We start from the raw sequence: 15,778 nt of genomic DNA on the forward strand, positions 1-15,778 counted from the left end.
GCGCGCGGAGAAGGCCGGGACAGGGTGTGCGCGGCGTAGTCTGGGCTGCGCGCGCCTTAAAGTGGCGAGCCCTGGAACAGCCCCCCTCTAGGACCCAAAGGCTTTGCCGCCAAGTGAACTTGGGCTTCAAAATCCGACTCGGTGATCGTCCGACCTCTGGGCCCGAATCGCCCCTGAACCGAGCGGCGAGCCTCGCTTCTTGGGCCGGAATTCCCTGTAGGAGAGGATCTCAGCCCCCCACCCTTCCATCACACGAACACCAACACTCCTCTTGATGCACAGAACGAATGAGATGTCCAGGAGAAAGCCGAGGTGGAAAGGATTTTGCAACCCCGGGACCACTCGGTTTCTAACCAGGCGTTTGAGTGCCTACTGCATGCGAGGAGCCGGGATGCGGGTGAACAGGACCCAAAGGTCCCTGTCTTCGTGCAGCTTATGTGCCAGAGGTGAAGACCAAGAAAAACGGGCAAACGAGACGACTTTAGGCATAGTGTTGTGATCGAATAAGAAAAGGGGCTTGATGGACTGCAGGGAGACCTGAAGAAGTGCCATTTTTGCTGAGACCGGTTGGTAAGAAGTGAACCAGGAAAGGATCTGAAAGAAGGTCATGGAAAGTAGAAGGAGTGGCCAGTGCAAAGGTGGGAATGGCCGTGGTGGGAGATAGAAACGTCATTATTGTGGCCGAGAGAAAGGGGAGAGTGGGGAGGGGAGGTCAGGATGAAGGCAAAGCCTGGTCATGTGCGGTGACTTCCTTGCTGTTTAAGCAGGCACACCTGTTGGTCTGGCCTGGACTCAGTTTACAACGTGAAAAGCAGAGATGATAAAAGTTCCCATTTCAGTGGATTGTCAGGCAGACTAAATGACACACAGCAAGTGCTCCATTACGTTGGGTGGTAACTTATAGTCCATCCACTGGGCAAGAAGGCTTTGTTGAGTATCTACTTTGTGTCAGGCCCCTTGTCAGTGCCCAGGTGCAAAGTCAAGAAGCACTGGCTCCTACCGTCCCCACTCCCCTTACGCTCCCACTCCTCTTCCTGGTTTCTTGTTTTCTTCGGAGTGCTTCACCCCTGCGACTTCTGCACTGCTCGCTGGTTCCAGGCACTTTCTAGGCACTGATCTCCACTTTGTTCCGTCGGCAGTAACTGGAGCCGGCCTTCGCACCGAGTCCGCTTCTTAGCCGCACCGCAGCCGGGCGGGCCGGGTCGGGCCTCAGGGCCCGGGCGGGGTCGCGGCGAGGAGCCTCTCTCGCCTGGGAAAGGGCCCGTGGGCTCTTCACAGTTAGGACCTGAAGCCGCCTTAGGCGGGAATGGTTGCGGGAGTGTTTATCGGCACCCTAATTGACACTAAAGACACTAACCACCCAGGGGTCCCAAAAGCAAAGGGCTCGCCCCATCCCCAAGCCAAGCTGTGGAAGAAACGTCAGATCCTTCCTTTCCCACTGCCGCACCCCCGCGGCCTGGACCTCGGCCGGAAGTCGGACGGCCTGAGGCGGAAGGGGCGGGACCGGAAGCCACTTCCCGCGAGTGTGCCACGTCAGAGGAGGTTGTGGCCGAGCCGAGCCGGAGACGGATCCCCGGGTCGGAGCTGTACGGGATGGCGGACTGGGCTCGGGGTGAGTGCGGGAGAGCCGAGGCGGATGGCGGCGGGGCCCGCTGGAACCAACGCCGCTGCCCGCAGGAGCCGCCTTTGCCTGCCCCCCGTCCCGCTGAGTGGCCTCGTCCGGGAGACCCTCGGGGCGGGCGGCGACGGGGCAGGGCGGCCGGGCTGCAGCCAGCAGCGCGGTGGAGGAGTCCCTGGGGCCCTGTGGGCGCTCCTGCCCAGCTGCTCCGTGAAGCTGCGGGGTCCGGAGGCCCGCAGTCCCCACCTCTGCGAGATGGTTCTGTCCGGGACCTCGGCCGGGCCGCCTGGTCGACGGGTCCCGGAGGCTAGCCCCCTCGGAGTGGGGGCTGCGCGTGATGAGAGGGCCCAAGCAGGCCGCGTACGGACTCGGGCTCAGGGTGCCCCACTTGCCCCCCGGGAGCCCCTCTTCTCATTTGCCAAGTGGAATGCCGATGCTTGTTTCGCTGGGCTGTTGTGACCTTTAAGGAATTAATGGATACAAGGGGTTGGTAGGACGCTAACGCCTCTAATTTTGGGGTCTGTACACATTCGTGGTTCTTAGGGCTGTGCTCCTATTAGATAAGTCTCATTGAGGTATCTGGGCCAAGGCAAATATGCACTCTGAACTTTGGGGGAGGCAGTTGTCATCTACCCGATAGGATGGTAATTTTAAATCACCAAGCCCAGCCCCTGTCGTGGGCCAGGTCTCAGCAAACACCATGCTCTGGGTGTCATACAAGGCCCTGTGTGGGGTGCAGAAGTGAGCAGACCTAGGCCCTGCTCTTGGGATCAGTCTCAACCTTTGTTACTAAGGCTTTCCTAAGGCTTTACCAGAGTTCACTGGTTTTCTCTGAGAACAGGTTCTGTGTACGTCGCTGGTGATATCCATGGAGGGATGGTACAGGTTCTGTCACAGAATGTCAGGAAGTGCTGGTTGGACTGAGCCCTTTGGAGGTGCCTACGCATCCCAGCCTGGATGAGTACACAGAACATGTGCTCACGCACACTTGTTTATACAGCCTGTCTTGTGTGTGGAGTCCACATGTTGGATCCTGGGTTAGGGCGGGACCTGCTCAGTAGACTCAGGAGGGCCCAGTACCTCCGGACACCCGACTGGGCCAGATGGGATTGGAGTGAGAGCCCTGAGGCCACAAAGGGCTGAGGTGCAGGCGTCCAGGGGATGCTCGTGGGTGGATGCATGCCCTCAACCTCTGTCTTTACTTGCAGCTCAGAGCCCCGGCGCTGTGGAGGAGATTCTAGACCGGGAGAACAAGCGGATGGCTGACAGCCTGGCCTCCAAGGTCACCAGGCTCAAATCGGTCAGTGGTGGTCCTCTCCTTTTGCCTCCACCTAGCATCCTGGAGGGGGTATCGGAGGGAGGGTGAAGACCTGGAAGGATTTCAGGTAGTTCCATCATCCTTGTCCCGTCTGTGGCACACTCACTTGTGTGCGGCCCAGGTGGCATTTGGATCTGCTGACCTCTGCTGGTCTTGCTGGGGGTCAGGTGCTGTCCGCTGTGTTTGTCCTGGCCTGACCCTGCCTCTTCTGTGTTCTGACCAGCTGGCCCTGGACATTGATAGGGACGTGGAAGACCAGAACCAGAGCCTGGGCGGCATGGTAAGGCCCGTGTTTTGTGAGTGTCACGGTCACCTCTGCTCCCCACCGCCTGCTGTGCAGCCCCCACATGTGTGTGTGTTGTGGGGTCGCCGCCCCTGTGTGACGATGATGGGATTCCTTCCTCAGGACACAGATTTCACGAGTGTGACGGGCCTCCTCACGGGGAGCGTGAAGCGCTTTTCCACAATGGCACGTTCTGGGCGAGACAACCGGAAGCTTCTGTGTGGTATGGCCATGGGCCTGATCGTGGTCTTCTTCATCCTCTCCTACCTCCTGTCGAGGCCAAGGACGTGAGCCAGTGGGAGCTGGCTTCTGCGGGTGCCTCGGGCAAGCATGGTCCGCCTCTGCCTGGCGTCCTGGGCCAGAGAACTTAACGACAAAATACTCCTTTGAAACGACGATTGTGGCTTAGGAATCTTGTTCCTGTGTGGCTGGGAGCCTCTGACCCAGTGAGCTTGTGTTAGCTGGTCCCATGTGTGCAAGGGGCCCATCTTCATGGGGTAGCCAAGGCCCACTTCCTCTGCCACCTTGGGTGCTAGAAGCCCCAGCAGAGTCAGGTCCAAGCAGAGCAGCTGGGAATCCTGGACACGGTCACCTGTGAACAGCAGCTCTTCCCCTGGCCCTCGAGTTTCTGAACATCTCAAGGCTCTTCTACGCTGTTCTTGTCTGGATAAGGCCACGTCTGGTATTTGAGATGCTTGGAGCTGACGTGGGAAGGGGGTGTGGTGGTGAACCTCAGATCATCGCTGTCACCTTCAGCCGAGTGTTCTCAACCCAGAGATGGCAGTTGCTCCTGCCCAGAGCCGCTGGGCATCCGTGGACCAGTGGAAGTCAGGGGTCCTGCCGAGAGGCCTCTTCCTGCCTTCCAGTCCCACAGCTGAAGCCCGACCCTCAGGGAAGGGCAGGGGTTGTGGATGGAGTTGGGAACTGCAGCCTTCGCTGAAAGCATGGGGCTCACATTCTGGTGATCTCCCGGCCATGTATCCAGGTGCAGAAAGTGATACTTTCTCACGATTCAAGATCTACCCAGAGCACCAGGGATCTACTTCCAGGAGACCAGATCTCTGGAAACAAGTCCATCTGGCATTTCAGAGTCAGGCAGGGTGTGAGGAGGGACTTTCGTGGGTATAGATGGAGGCTTCCAAGTAAGGGCTCTTCATAGGACCTATAGGTCAGTTTCTGAGGGTCAGCGAGCAGTTCCCACCAAGCCTGGCCCTTCCACTGCGGTGTTTGCCCACCTCTCCCTGGGCCCTCAGCGCCCACTCGGTCAGTCCCCTGCTCACTCGAACCTCGAACTGAACCACAGGCCGAGCCAGACCAGTGGCTTCTTACCCCACTGAGACCTCAGTATCCTTGTCTTCACAAAAAACACTTGTAAGAAACGAGTCACCGGCTTGTGTCCTTCCCTGCCCTTGTTCGACCTTCTGGTTTCCTAGTCAGCCCCCCTTACTCCCTGAGGGCTACTGGCTCACCGTCCGCCTCCCCGCACGCTCGTGCCATGCGCGGTCACGCGCGCCAGCCGCACCTGCTGCCCCACGTTGCTGGTCTCTGGCCCCGGGCACCGCGCCTCTGGTGCCGCTGCTGCGCCTCCCCTCGTCCTCCGCCCGGCAGGCTGGCTTCACCTCGCACGCTTGCTTTGGTGCCCTCCCTTCCACTGTACCTGCGACTTGAGTGCGCCGTCTCGTCCAGCGTGTGCTTGTGTCTCCCCCGGTGAGACTGCCTTGCTTGTCTCCGTGTCTCTGGGGCTTGGCTGTTTCCCTGTCCTCCTGGACGTTCCTTCGCAGGTCTCTGGTCCTGCCTTGACCCCCAGCGCCCGTGCGCTGCGGCTTTGGCTTCGCCTGCTTCTCATCTCACACTGAACCTTGTCGTGGGGCTTTGTCCTCCGGTCACCAAGCTCAACAGCTGCTGCCTGTGCAGTGTCTCCATCTGGTTGCCGCAGGCCCTGCAGATACACCCAGACCTGAGCTCCGCGGCCCCCACCTTGTCTGGGCCTGCTAACCTTGCTTCCTGAGAACGTGGCTCAGCCATGGCAGCCTTCCCCCCGCAGATGCTTTTATGTGGTGTTCCCCCTTGTCTTGCCAAGGCAGACCAGGAATTTATAGAGTTTGCCTTCAGGGTGGCACACTGGCTGCTGTGTTCTCTGCTCAGGTCTCCGTCTGTGCCTCCCCACTTCTCCACCTCCACGGCTCTTTGCAGCCCTTCCAGCTATTTGGGGGTCTGGGTTCTAGTTTCTTTCTGGTTTACTTTCTTGCTTCCTACTCTCATTGTGTTAGGTGAATTCCTGAAGGGAGCATGGCACCCCTGCTGCCGCTGTGTCGGCAGGGTTTCCTGTGGTGCCTTCCCTGCTCAGCCCTGTACACTGAGCACCTAATCCTGTGGGTAAGTGGGGTTTACCGAGGTTGATCCCGGAGACCATAAAACAGAAGGACTTGGAGCCTCCCTCTGTGCCAGGTGAGGATGAACTGCCAGGTTCTATCCCATGATTCATGGACAACACATTTAGCAATAAAAATTTGGAATAAAGAGCTTCGTGATGAAGTAAACCCATAGCCTTTGGTGTTTTCATTTCCTTGGGGACTTCAGATAGCTTTGTCTGGAACTGACTGTGCTCCGTAAACTGGCCGTGGGCACCAGTGGTCTGGACTCTGCTGCTTTCCTTCTCCTGGGTCCCTTCTCCCCTCCTCACTCATCCCCTCAGGCGGGCAGACGTGAGCTCGCCGCTTCCTGCCGCTGGACCTTCCTTTGCGCGAGTTTCTGTGACTCAGGTGGGGAAGATGCTAGCATTACCTCTTCAGGATTAAAGGGATGCAGGTGAGGTGTTTAGAACAAGTAGCCTGACACGGTCACAGCTGAGGGAGGGTCAGCAGCTGTGCTATGCTTAGTGCAGCTGCAGCCCGCGGTCCCACGGGGGTGACAGGGCTGCCTGCCCAGGGCTAGGGTGAAGGTTAGACTTCATTCCTCAAGGCTGGCCTTGGACTCCAGGGCATCCTCTGGAAATGCCCCTCTTCATCACAGCTCAGACACCCCCTTCGCTGCACAGATCTTATGCTTCCCGTATTATCTTTGATGTTTAACAGATCACCTTCAAATGTAGTCACTTAAAGTTGCAGTAATAGTTTATGTCTCACGGTTACTGTTGGAGTTTGAGACAGAGTGGAGACAGTTGTCTCTGCTCTGTGATGTTAAGGTCTCTGTTTGGAGACAAGAGACTGGCACTGCCACTTGCTGAAGGCTCACACACGTCTATAGGTCATTGCTGGTGTGAGCTGGGGGCCCAGCTGGGTTCACTGTGTTGCCATGTGTTGAGCTTCCTTACAACATGGTGGCTGGTGTGACGGTGAGCAAAGAGAAGAGGGACGGCCAGGCAGAAGCTGTTTTCTTTGTACGTTGCATGGCCTGGCTTCAGAAGTCACATAGCATCACTTTATTCAGGACGGTCACAGGCTCTAGATTCCAGGGGAGGGACACAGACCCCACCTCAGCAGGGGAGAGGCAGTCACACAGGGAGAGGACCACATGGGAAGGGACGAATGCAGGTGTGACCGTCTTTGGAGGATACAGCAAGGCGCGGAGGGCAGCGCTCCAGGCAGAATCAGAAGGGCAGGCATAGCAGCGTCTGATGCTCCTGAGCCCTCCTCTCTGCTCAGACCCCAGGCCCTGGAAGCTAGGGTGGGACCTGACAGGGGCTGGCATGATCGCCTGTGGGGGCCCCTTTCTGGAAAATGTTAATCCTCCCTCAAGGCGAACCATCGCTAACGGAATCCGTGATTTATTGTATATCTGGGCACAGCAGGAAGCACATTTAGCAAATGGGAAAGCATAGAAAAAATAGCTGGTCACAACTGTCCGAGCAAGCATGCTCTGCCCTGCAGGGCCAGGCCGGCTGCAGCCCAGCTGGTAGAGGAGCCGCCCAAAGCCCTCAGCTCGGGGAGTCTGTTGTTGGGGGGACACGATGTGCAGAGGCTTAGCGTGACGGGTGGGGCGGGGCCAGGGCTATTCCACGTCCACGACCAGGGGTGTCATGTAGTCAGAATGCTTGATGCCAAAGGTGACGATCGGGGCGCAGGGCTTGGTCACTGTCACCTGGGAGAGGAGAGGCTGTGAGGGGCCGGCACCCCCGCCCCCGCCCCGCAGGCTCTGCCCTCACTGGGGCCGGGGCTGCTGTACCCCCTAACCCCCCGGCCAAGGTGACCAGCAGGAAGCCCCTCTCAGAGCCTGGTGTGTGGTGACACTCGGCAGCGCTCACCGTCACCAGTGTTTGGGGACACTGGGGACACAGAGCCTGCCGGCTGGGGAAGGCTGGTGCTGGAACGCACAGTGTTCTGATGGTGCCTGGCCCCCGTGACCCTTGCAGGCTTACAGGCCCGTCCCCACCCCACCCCTCCGGGCCGTGCTTTTGCCAGACCTTCTCAGGGCTGTGGGCTCCTGGTCCTGGCTTGAGGGTCTTGTCCCCCGGGGGCTCCACTCGGGCAGCCATGGTGTACTGTGGAGCCTTGAACTTGGTCACCTGGACATCGGTCTGGCGGTAGGCTGCGGGACCTGGGGTCTGGGAGGTGAAAGAGGCTCACACAGGCTCGGCCTGCCAGGGCGTGCGACCCCAGAGGGCAGGGGCTGGCATCAGACACTGGGTTTCAGGCCCCAAGTCACTGTGTGTCTGTGTGTCAGGGGACTCTTCTGTCTGCAAACGATGGCCACACCATGTGACAGTACCCCAGTGCTCTGGGGCCCTTCTCTGTGTGGGATGTCACCTTCCCTTCAGCCTCGCCGTGGCAATGACACCCCAGTCTGTGCCAGCCCCAGACTTGTCCCTTCCATGAGTGTGTGTGAGAGAGGACTCTTCCTAGTTGCGGACTCAAGGGCCTTGGGCTGGTGAGGTCAGCGGTGCTGTGATGCCACCTTGCCAGTCTCCCCAGGCTCCCCAAGCTCCCGGGTACACAAGCACCTCAGGGCCTTTGCACTGGCTGTTTCTGCAGCCAGAACCCTCCTCCCCCAAATATGTCCCAGCTTATTTTTCTCCTCTTGTCAGCTTCCTCCTGCATGCCACCGTGTCTCACACTGCTCCTCGCCCCTCAGGCAGCACCCCACTCAGGCAGCACCCACACACTGGGTGTTGAGGTGTTCGTCTCTCCTCAGCACCATCGGTCTCCATGCCGAGCCTCGGCCTCTTCGTCCTCCTCCACTGTCTGCCCCTCCTCACCTCTGGGATGTAAACCAGTGGGGGTGGGGACAGACGTGTGGCAGGCTCCAAGAGGATGAAGGAGCTGAGAGGCTTCGGGAGGATGGGGGTCAGGCTGGTGGGTCCTAGGTTCTGGGGGAAGGGGCCCGATGGGCCGTCTCTCTAGGGGGTAAGCAGTGCTGTGCCCGAGCCGGGTGACCCTTGCCTTGTACAGGTCGTCGCTGAAGCTGCCCAGCTTGCTGCGGCCCTTGATGGAGAAGGCGGGCTGGGAGGCCTTGCCGACAGTGTGGGGCCCCATCACCACGGGCAGCATGTAGGCAGCGGGGCCTGTTGGGGGCGCAAGTGCCGAGTCTCAGGCTGGACGGAATCCTGTGCCCAGAGTCTCCACCCCCATCAGGCCAGCCCCCCTCACCCGCCCTGCCCGGGATCCTCGACCCGGTCAGCCACAGGCCATCGGGGCTGTGGCGGACCTGGGGTGCTGTCCACTCGGAAGGTCTTGGTTCGGGCAGAAATGGAGTGGCTGGGCGCCGAGTCGAACACATGCTTGGTAGATTTCTCTGGAAAGTAGTGGCCTGCGGGTGGGGGGAGGAATGGTGTGGGTGCTGGGACAGGGAGGACCATCCAGCAGATGCAAACAGGTGCCCGGGCCTGCTCGGGCGGTTCTAGGAAGACCTGCGATGTCGCAGGCCTGGGGCCTCTGGGCCCCAGTGAGTGGCGACCGGGATTGTGCACGGGTGTCCACGATGGAAATGCTGGCTGCAGGGGCTGGGGGGAGGCAGGGGCTGCTTTGAGAAGGAGGGCGAGTCTGACTTGGGCCTGGTGCGGTGACTTTGGCCAAGGAAGGCCCAGGTCAGAGTAGGGCACTAGGGTCTCAGAGGCTGCAGTGGGGTCACAGCTCCACCTCCGGGCCTGATGATATCCCTTCATGAGGAGAAACGTGGGTCAGGAGGGTGAGGATGGCTGTACCCCTCACACCCCTCATACTGCAGCCAGGCCTGCAGTGGCCAGCAGCAGGGTTGGGTGGAGCGGGGCTGGGGCTGGGCCAGAGTCCGTCACCAGGGCCGGGGGTCAGCGTGGTCTTAGTGCAGTAGCGCCCCAGGATGGAGTAGGCGGGGCCGATGTCCTTGCCAGTCCTCAGTATCTTGGGGTTCACGCTGTAGCGGGGCCCCGGGGAGCAGTTCTCTGCCAGGAGCGTGGGGGCCCCGTGGAAGCTGTAGGCCGGTGCACGCAGCTTGTCGGGCGTGTGCTTCACAAAGCCTGTGGGGCAGGGGCTCTGAGCAGCTTGGAGCCAGACCCTGCCCTTCTCCCCCAGACCCCCCATTGACCCCAGAGGGGTTGATGGGCTGGGAGTCAGGGATGAGCCCTGGCCATCCCCGGGCTCCCCGCAGACCTGGCTCCTGCCCCCTCCCAGGCTCCCAAGCGCTTACCTGTGGTGGGTGGAATCAGGTACTTGGGTCCGGGGCTGCTGTAGAGGGCCATGATGGGTCCCCGGGGCCGATGGGGCCTCCAGGTGCCCACCCATACCTCCTCCGCCATGCCTGGCTCTGTCCACGGATGGAAGGGTGACAAGGTGCTAGGAGGCCTGGGCACTCCACCCCCATCACTGCCTCTGCCCCCACAGAGGGGCAGAACTGCAGGCCACAGCCTCCTCAGTGGGGTCTCGAGTTGAGGCCCAGACTTCAGAGCAGTGGGAGATTCTGCCGCACCAACCCGTCCCCCCGCAAGGGGAGGAGCCTCGGAGCCTCGTGGACAAGCCCATGTCTCTTTCAGTGCTCATGGGCCACCCCACAGTGGCTCTGAGGGGGTCTGCGCAGGTGCTTCCCACTCAGAGGACCCTGGACGTGACTGGGCAAGGAGCAGTGGGCAAACGTGGGGAACTTCTGGGATGAGACTGTGCCGTGGGCTGAGCAGGGGTCTGCTCTGGAGGGGCCCTCACCTCCTTAGTCCAGGAGCAATGCTCAGAGCAACCTATGGACCGAGCCTTCTCAGAGGCAATCCCGTCGCACCGGCCTCGGTGCCAGGGAGTCCCAGAAAAGGAGCATGGCGAGGAAGGCCTGTCCTTCTCTCTCCTCTCCCCCTGGGGGCTTCGAGAATTGGGGAAGGGGCCCGGCCCCTGAGCTCTAGAATGTGGCTCTGTGGGGTGGTGGGTTCTAGATCACTGTCCGTGTGATGGAGACAATGACCTCAGCCCGTGGAACCCGCCCCCCCGCCCATGCCTGGCTCGGGACCGGGTCTTTGCTCCTTGTTGCAGGGTGCAGGCCAGAGGCGCAGAGGGCAGGAAGGGGACAACTAGGTCCTGGACTAGGACAGTGAGGCCATGGGACCCAGAGTCCGAGTGGCCGAGGAGTAAGGTCCTCAGGGGCAGAGCTGAACCTCCTCAGTCCTGCCCCCGGGGAAGGACTGAGCTGGGGAAACTGAGGCACAAGAAGGCTCTGGCTGTTGGGGATGCTGGGATCCAGGGTGCAGTAGGGCTGCCCTGGTTTGGGGTGGGGGCAGGAGTTGGCATCGGAAGCTGCTGCTCTGCTGAGGGCCCTTTCCCTGACCCTGCTCTCCCTCCTGCATCATGCTGGCTGTGCCCGCCCGTCGGACCCTGAGTGTCCTCGTTAGCATGTCCTTCTTGGGGCTCCGGCTGGGGCTCCGTCTCTTTCCTTGGGTGACTTCTCAATCCCCTGGACCCGTGTCATGTGTATATTGTGCACATTTATTGTCTCAAAATGATAACCTTCAGATGCAGAGCGCCAGCACCCAGCCTCTTCCCCCAGCCCTGGCCACTTCCTCTCTCTGGGGCTCTTTGCCCTTCCCCGCTCTGAGCCCCTGCCCCCGACCTCTGCCTCCGCAGGCCTTCTTGTGTCCTGATGCCTCCCTGCATCTACATGTCTCGCCTATCTGTCTGTCTTGCTTTGTCCACCTGCCTACAAGGGCCTCTGCCTGGATTTCTGTTGGTGGGTCTGCCCTCTGTGTGGGGTTACTTATACGTGTGTGCTCCGCTCACATGATCCTATGTGTGAGCCTGTAGTTGTGTGCCTGACGGTGGGGAGAGACAGGAGCCGGAGGCTGAGCTGCAGGAGGCTTTGTTGATTGGATGGCTTGAGGATAAATTCATGCACAGGGAAGTGGAAGGGGTGTCGTCGTCATGGTTGCCTGTGCGGCTGGTCCTACGGCTGCTTGGAGCCACATCTGGGGTCCACTAGGCATCGTCCTGACTGCCCAGCACTTGCACCCGGAAGGCAGACACGTGTGGGCCAAGAGGCCTGGGGTTCCCGTGCCCGGTGATGAGTAACTAGAGAGCCACGGCTCCATCAGGCAAACAGGCCCGGGCCAGCCTCTGGGGGGATGGTGGGCTCTGGACATGGCAGCAAGTCCCCTTCCAGCAGCTGGGGAAGCGGGGTGTGCACATGTGTGTTTGCATTTGTGTGTGTGTCAGGTGTGAGCGTGTGCGTATGCATGTATGTGCATGTAGGGGGAGGCTGAGGGCTGCTCTGCAGGCAATGAGGTCTGGGATGTCCACCCCTGCTGGCTGAGGCAGGTCAGGGTGTCTGTGGGGTGCTGGGGTACGGGGTTGCTGCACTGGGTGGATGATGAGGGGCTATGGCATTTGGTGGAGGGCCTGAGGAGTAGGACTGTGGGTCCTGCTAGGGCTGCAGGCCTTTATGGAGTGGGGTGCCTCCCTGGCCACGGTACCAGCAGCTTGACCAGCTCCGCCTTGTGCATGGGCTGCAGGCCATGTGTGCAGGACTTGAGCTTGGTTACCGCTGCCTTGGCATCTGTACTGACGTCGTACTTGCCCAGGGGCCCCTCACAGAGCTCCTCTGCAGATCCCACCAGCAGCGTTTGCAGGAAGTCGATGAAAAACTCGTTGTTGTCCTCCCCCGTGGCCAGTCCTGTGTTGGGATGAGATGAGGCCAGGTCAGGACTCCTTCCAGCTCCACCCCCAGACCTCCCACCTCTAACCTCAGCGGTCTCCAGACCTTCCCCATCAATGTCCCCCTCACCTGCCCCAGATCTTCCTCCAAAACATCCCTCAGCTCCACCTGCCCGCAGACCCCTCCCGTCACCCTAACCTCAGCGGCCTCTTTCCGCTCTGGGTTCCCTAGCGTCACTGAGGAAGGAAAGCCAAGCCTCTGACTCAGTGGGAATTTCCCCTCCGTGTGAGGTTGGCTGACCTGGAGCTTGGATCGGGGTCAGGGTCAGCCTGGGCTGGGCTGGGTTGGTGACATTGGGCTTGGTGGTGACATAGGGGCTGGGAGAGAGGTTGAGCTGGGCTGGGGTTGGGGTAGGGTTGCCTGGGGACTGGGGTCGCCAAGGGCAACAGGGTCATTGTCCACATCTGTGTTCTGTGATGGAGGTGGGTTGGGGTGCCTGGGAAGGTGGGCACCAATCACTGCGGGGCCCAGTGCCTGGATTTCTAGCTTCCCACGTTCCCGCCCATTTCCCCCGACACCAGCCCCCCGAATGTGCTGGAAGCACCTGTCAGCGCACAGACTCAGCACGGGTGCCCAGCAAGGAGAGCGCCACTAGCAGGAGGGCGCCGCCCCCCTTCATGGCGGACGCGCAGGCTCCTCAGGAGCTGCCTGGGCCTGCTTTACGCCTCACAGGCACCTGTCCTGGGGGCGGGTCCGACCTGCCCATCAGGACCCAGCCAGTGCGAGCAGCGGGGGGGGCAGCCGAGGGTGTGTCCTCTGCCCCTGCCCAGCAGTGGTTGCCGAGCAGCAAGGGGCCTGGGGTGCTGTGTGAGGGGTGCTTGGCAAACGTTTGGGGTGAGTGGACAGAGGCAAGGGGGCGACGGGAGCCTGGTCAGCAAGGAAGGGTGGTGTGGCTGGGGATGCTGAGGGCCTCTAGCCTCGCTTGGCTTGTGGCTGAGAGTGGCAGGCTCTTGGGCTAGGCCCAGGCCTTTCTTTTGGGGTAGGAATCCCCCCTCCACTCAGCATGCTTTGTGGGCCAGCGCTGGGCTCTGATCCCTGAGACAGCCTGGAGGTCTCCACTGGGGCAGGGGTGGGGGACTTCCTGGGGTCTGCAGATCTGGGCGGTAGGAGATGGGCCCAGGGCCACGGGAGGCCCGAAGTGGGCAGCAGCCTCCAGGGGATGGAGGGTGGGCCTGAGAGTGACTGAGGGGTGAGGAGCTGGGCCATCTCTGGGACCTGGTGGGATTACAGTCACTTGCAGGAAGTGAGGAGGGGCTGCAGTCTGACTCAGCTTCATTCTGTGGTCATCCAGCCTGGGGAAGTCTAGGATCTGGGGGAGACAGTCCAGTGCTATGATGGAGAAAGGGGGCTGCAACACCTGGGCCCATAACTAGATGGCCCCTAGAGCAGTGCTGCAGTCTGGCCCTTATGCTGTGGGCCCTCTTCTCCTGTCCCATGCTGCCACCTGGTGGCCAATGGCATCCTGCAGGACAGGCCCACTCTCCACAGGGTCCCTGTGAGGATCCAGGGTTTCAGGCCCTACCTGGCCCCCGGGGGCTCCTCATTCACTACTGACACCTCCAGACCAACCTTGTCCGGATTGGTTACCCTGCCTCTGCTTGTCACCCTGCCCCTCACTTGCCCCTAGCTGTCCCTGAGTGTGTCACAGACCACAGACCCTTGTCCTGTATCCTCTGAGCACTCAGAGCTTCTCATCCACTTGAGTGTCTGTTTATAACAAATAGTCTGTAGTCCCCTTTGCTAACATGAAATGAAATCCATGGGCGATATAACCTACTTCCGCTCACAATTCCAAGAATATAGGAGAAATAACGTGTAATGAGGTCATCTGTAACAAAACAATGTGGCTTCATGAGTGAGACTGCTTTCGGCAAATTTGAGCCCCTCCCCGTCCCCAAAGGCCCAGGGGGTTCTGGTCAGTGGGACAGGCCTTGCTCTGATTATGCTTTGATGGACCCACATCATCTTCTTTAACTTAGTGGTCCTCTGGCTGCTTGCTGGGCCACCTGGAGAGATGTTTAAAGGTGCTGTCCCTGGGCTGTGACATAGTCCAGACCCATGGAAGCAGGGTTCCGGGGGCAGGGCCTGGATATCTGCCCTTCTGAATCCCTCCGGCCCCAGTGGAGACCGTCCGCCCAGCATTTATTCCCCTTCCTCTGCACTTTCTCCCAGTCTCCAGAGTGCTGTGTGTTGGTTTGATATGATTTCAAATGCACTTTTTTATGACTTGAGTGAAGTTGTTTTAATCCACCAGTTGTTTTATGACCAAGACCAAAATCAGTTTTTTTTGGAAGAAAAGTTGTTTTGATTTAAGAATGAAGTGAGCTGTGTCAGGGTCACTCCCTAGCAACAGGGCACTGGAAGCCGGCTCCCGGCTGGTTAAGCCGACTCTCTCGAGAATCTCACAGAAGAGGTACACCTCGACTAGATGTGGACTTTATTCCTGTCACCTTCCTGTCACTGTTGTGTGGGACAACAGTGTAATTCACCTGTCGCTTGTTTGGATTATGTTATTTCTTTATTGGCTTATTGTAAAGAGACATTATCCTGTATGCTACTGGCTTGAGCAGTTATTGTAACTCCCGCCGTGAACCTGTGTTGAATAAACTATTGGCAAAGACAGTCTCAGTCTCTGAGAGTGATCTGCCGCCCCCTCCCACAACAAAACAGCTGCCCCGACTGGAGGTGGGCTGGGTGCCCCCCTTTACTACGTTTGGATTGCGGTTTTTCTTTTTCCCCAAACGCCAGGCCCCTGGAATCACATGCTATTGAACGTTGCTCCTGCAGCCCTTCACAGGCGCCGTCAGTTACGGAATCCCCAACAATCTCTCACGGTTGCTGAGGATTTGAGCCTCTCAGTTCTGTCTTGCTCTGCTCACTCCTCCAGGTACCATTCTTGGTGACTTTGCTATGCACATACCTAGCCCATCCCACACCTTGACCTTCGTTCGCCTGGCCTCCTCCCCTCCTGTGGTGTTGCCCTCCACCCGCTTCAGTCAGTCACTGTCAAGGTTATCCCCTGGTCTTTGCAATACCAATAACTGCACTCCCTGCTCAATTTCTTTTTCAGGTGCCCCTGCCTCTGGCCATGTCCTTTCCCTCAGCTCGCTGCCTCTGGTGCGCAGCAGTTACTCAGGAACTGCTCTGGCCAACCGTCACAGTCCTACACACATCCAGTCCACCTGGCCTGGATCTACCGCACCATGGTTAAGAACATTCCCTCGCTCACGGTCAAACCCCCTTCCTGTCCCACCCTCTCCCCCCGACACTGGATAACTCCACCTCTTCCTCTCCACTTGCCCACTCAGCAGGGTGTGCTGACCTCATGTCAAGACCTCGCCTTGGGTGGGGCCTTAGTGCTGCCCACGACTTCTAGATTCCCAGGATGGGTGTCCTCCCATACTTTGAGATGGCTATTGTCACACTGCCCCTCCTGTCTTACCCTCTGGGCCTCAGAAACTGA

At 59.6% G+C, this 15,778-nt stretch overlaps 3 protein-coding genes across 7 annotated transcripts; 1 reads left to right on the forward strand and 2 right to left on the reverse strand.

Annotated features, from left to right (window-relative positions):
* The first annotated feature begins 39 nt into the window (after positions 1-39).
* On the forward strand, positions 40-5,754 carry BET1L (Bet1 golgi vesicular membrane trafficking protein like). Of its 4 annotated transcripts, none has more exons than XM_029209590.1 (4): positions 40-1,612; positions 2,827-2,918; positions 3,160-3,216; positions 3,343-5,754. In XM_029209590.1, the coding sequence occupies exons 1-4, from the start codon at positions 1,594-1,596 to the stop codon at positions 3,508-3,510; spliced, it is 336 nt and encodes a 111-aa protein (XP_029065423.1). In that variant the 5' UTR covers positions 40-1,593; the 3' UTR covers positions 3,511-5,754. The 4 variants fall into 4 exon arrangements, with proteins under 4 accessions (XP_029065423.1, XP_029065422.1, XP_029065421.1 ...); XM_029209589.1 differs by having other exon boundaries at positions 40-638; XM_029209588.1 differs by having other exon boundaries at positions 3,160-5,754.
* A 1,220-nt stretch (positions 5,755-6,974) lies between these two features.
* On the reverse strand, positions 6,975-10,494 carry ODF3 (outer dense fiber of sperm tails 3). Of its 2 annotated transcripts, XM_029209256.1 has the most exons (6): positions 9,820-10,494; positions 9,449-9,649; positions 8,863-8,964; positions 8,598-8,719; positions 7,622-7,762; positions 6,975-7,299 (listed from the first exon to the last, which is right to left on the reverse strand). In XM_029209256.1, the coding sequence occupies exons 1-6, from the start codon at positions 9,926-9,928 to the stop codon at positions 7,210-7,212; spliced, it is 765 nt and encodes a 254-aa protein (XP_029065089.1). In that variant the 5' UTR covers positions 9,929-10,494; the 3' UTR covers positions 6,975-7,209. The 2 variants fall into 2 exon arrangements, with proteins under 2 accessions (XP_029065089.1, XP_029065090.1); XM_029209257.1 differs by lacking the exon at positions 7,622-7,762 and having other exon boundaries at positions 7,210-7,299; positions 9,820-9,928.
* A 1,085-nt stretch (positions 10,495-11,579) lies between these two features.
* Positions 11,580-12,934, reverse strand: SCGB1C1 (secretoglobin family 1C member 1). Its single transcript, XM_029207059.1, has 3 exons — positions 12,883-12,934; positions 12,075-12,273; positions 11,580-11,613 (listed from the first exon to the last, which is right to left on the reverse strand). Exons 1-3 carry the CDS (start codon positions 12,932-12,934, stop codon positions 11,580-11,582), a joined length of 285 nt encoding a protein of 94 aa, XP_029062892.1.
* Positions 12,935-15,778: the final 2,844 nt, after the last annotated feature.

The sequence above is a fragment of the Monodon monoceros genome, unplaced genomic scaffold (genome assembly GCF_005190385.1).
Source record: "Monodon monoceros isolate NGI ecotype Baffin Bay Population unplaced genomic scaffold, NGI_Narwhal_1 Super_Scaffold_7, whole genome shotgun sequence".
Lineage (NCBI taxonomy): Eukaryota > Metazoa > Chordata > Mammalia > Artiodactyla > Monodontidae > Monodon > Monodon monoceros.

Bases quoted from the DNA above. Each gene is read 5' to 3' on its own strand.
- SCGB1C1 (XM_029207059.1), bottom strand. From the start codon at position 12,934: ATGAAGGGGGGCGGCGCCCTCCTGCTAGTGGCGCTCTCCTTGCTGGGC. The intron at 12,274-12,882 runs GTGCTGAGTCTG...ATCCCAACACAG, and splicing joins GCTCTCCTTGCTGGGCACCC to GACTGGCCACGGGGGAGGAC. The intron at 11,614-12,074 runs GGTACCGTGGCC...GTCTGCCTTCCG, and splicing joins GCGGAGCTGGTCAAGCTGCT to GGTGCAAGTGCTGGGCAGTC.
- ODF3 (XM_029209256.1), bottom strand. From the start codon at position 9,928: ATGGCGGAGGAGGTATGGGTGGGCACCTGGAGGCCCCATCGGCCCCGG. The intron at 8,965-9,448 runs GTGACGGACTCT...CCCCACCCGCAG, and splicing joins CACGCTGACCCCCGGCCCTG to GCCACTACTTTCCAGAGAAA. The intron at 7,763-8,597 runs GCAAGGGTCACC...TTCACCTCCCAG, and splicing joins TCAGCGACGACCTGTACAAG to ACCCCAGGTCCCGCAGCCTA.
- BET1L (XM_029209587.1), top strand. From the start codon at position 608: ATGGAAAGTAGAAGGAGTGGCCAGTGCAAAG. The intron at 639-2,826 runs GTGGGAATGGCC...CTTTACTTGCAG, and splicing joins AAGGAGTGGCCAGTGCAAAG to CTCAGAGCCCCGGCGCTGTG. The intron at 2,919-3,159 runs GTCAGTGGTGGT...TGTTCTGACCAG, and splicing joins AGGTCACCAGGCTCAAATCG to CTGGCCCTGGACATTGATAG.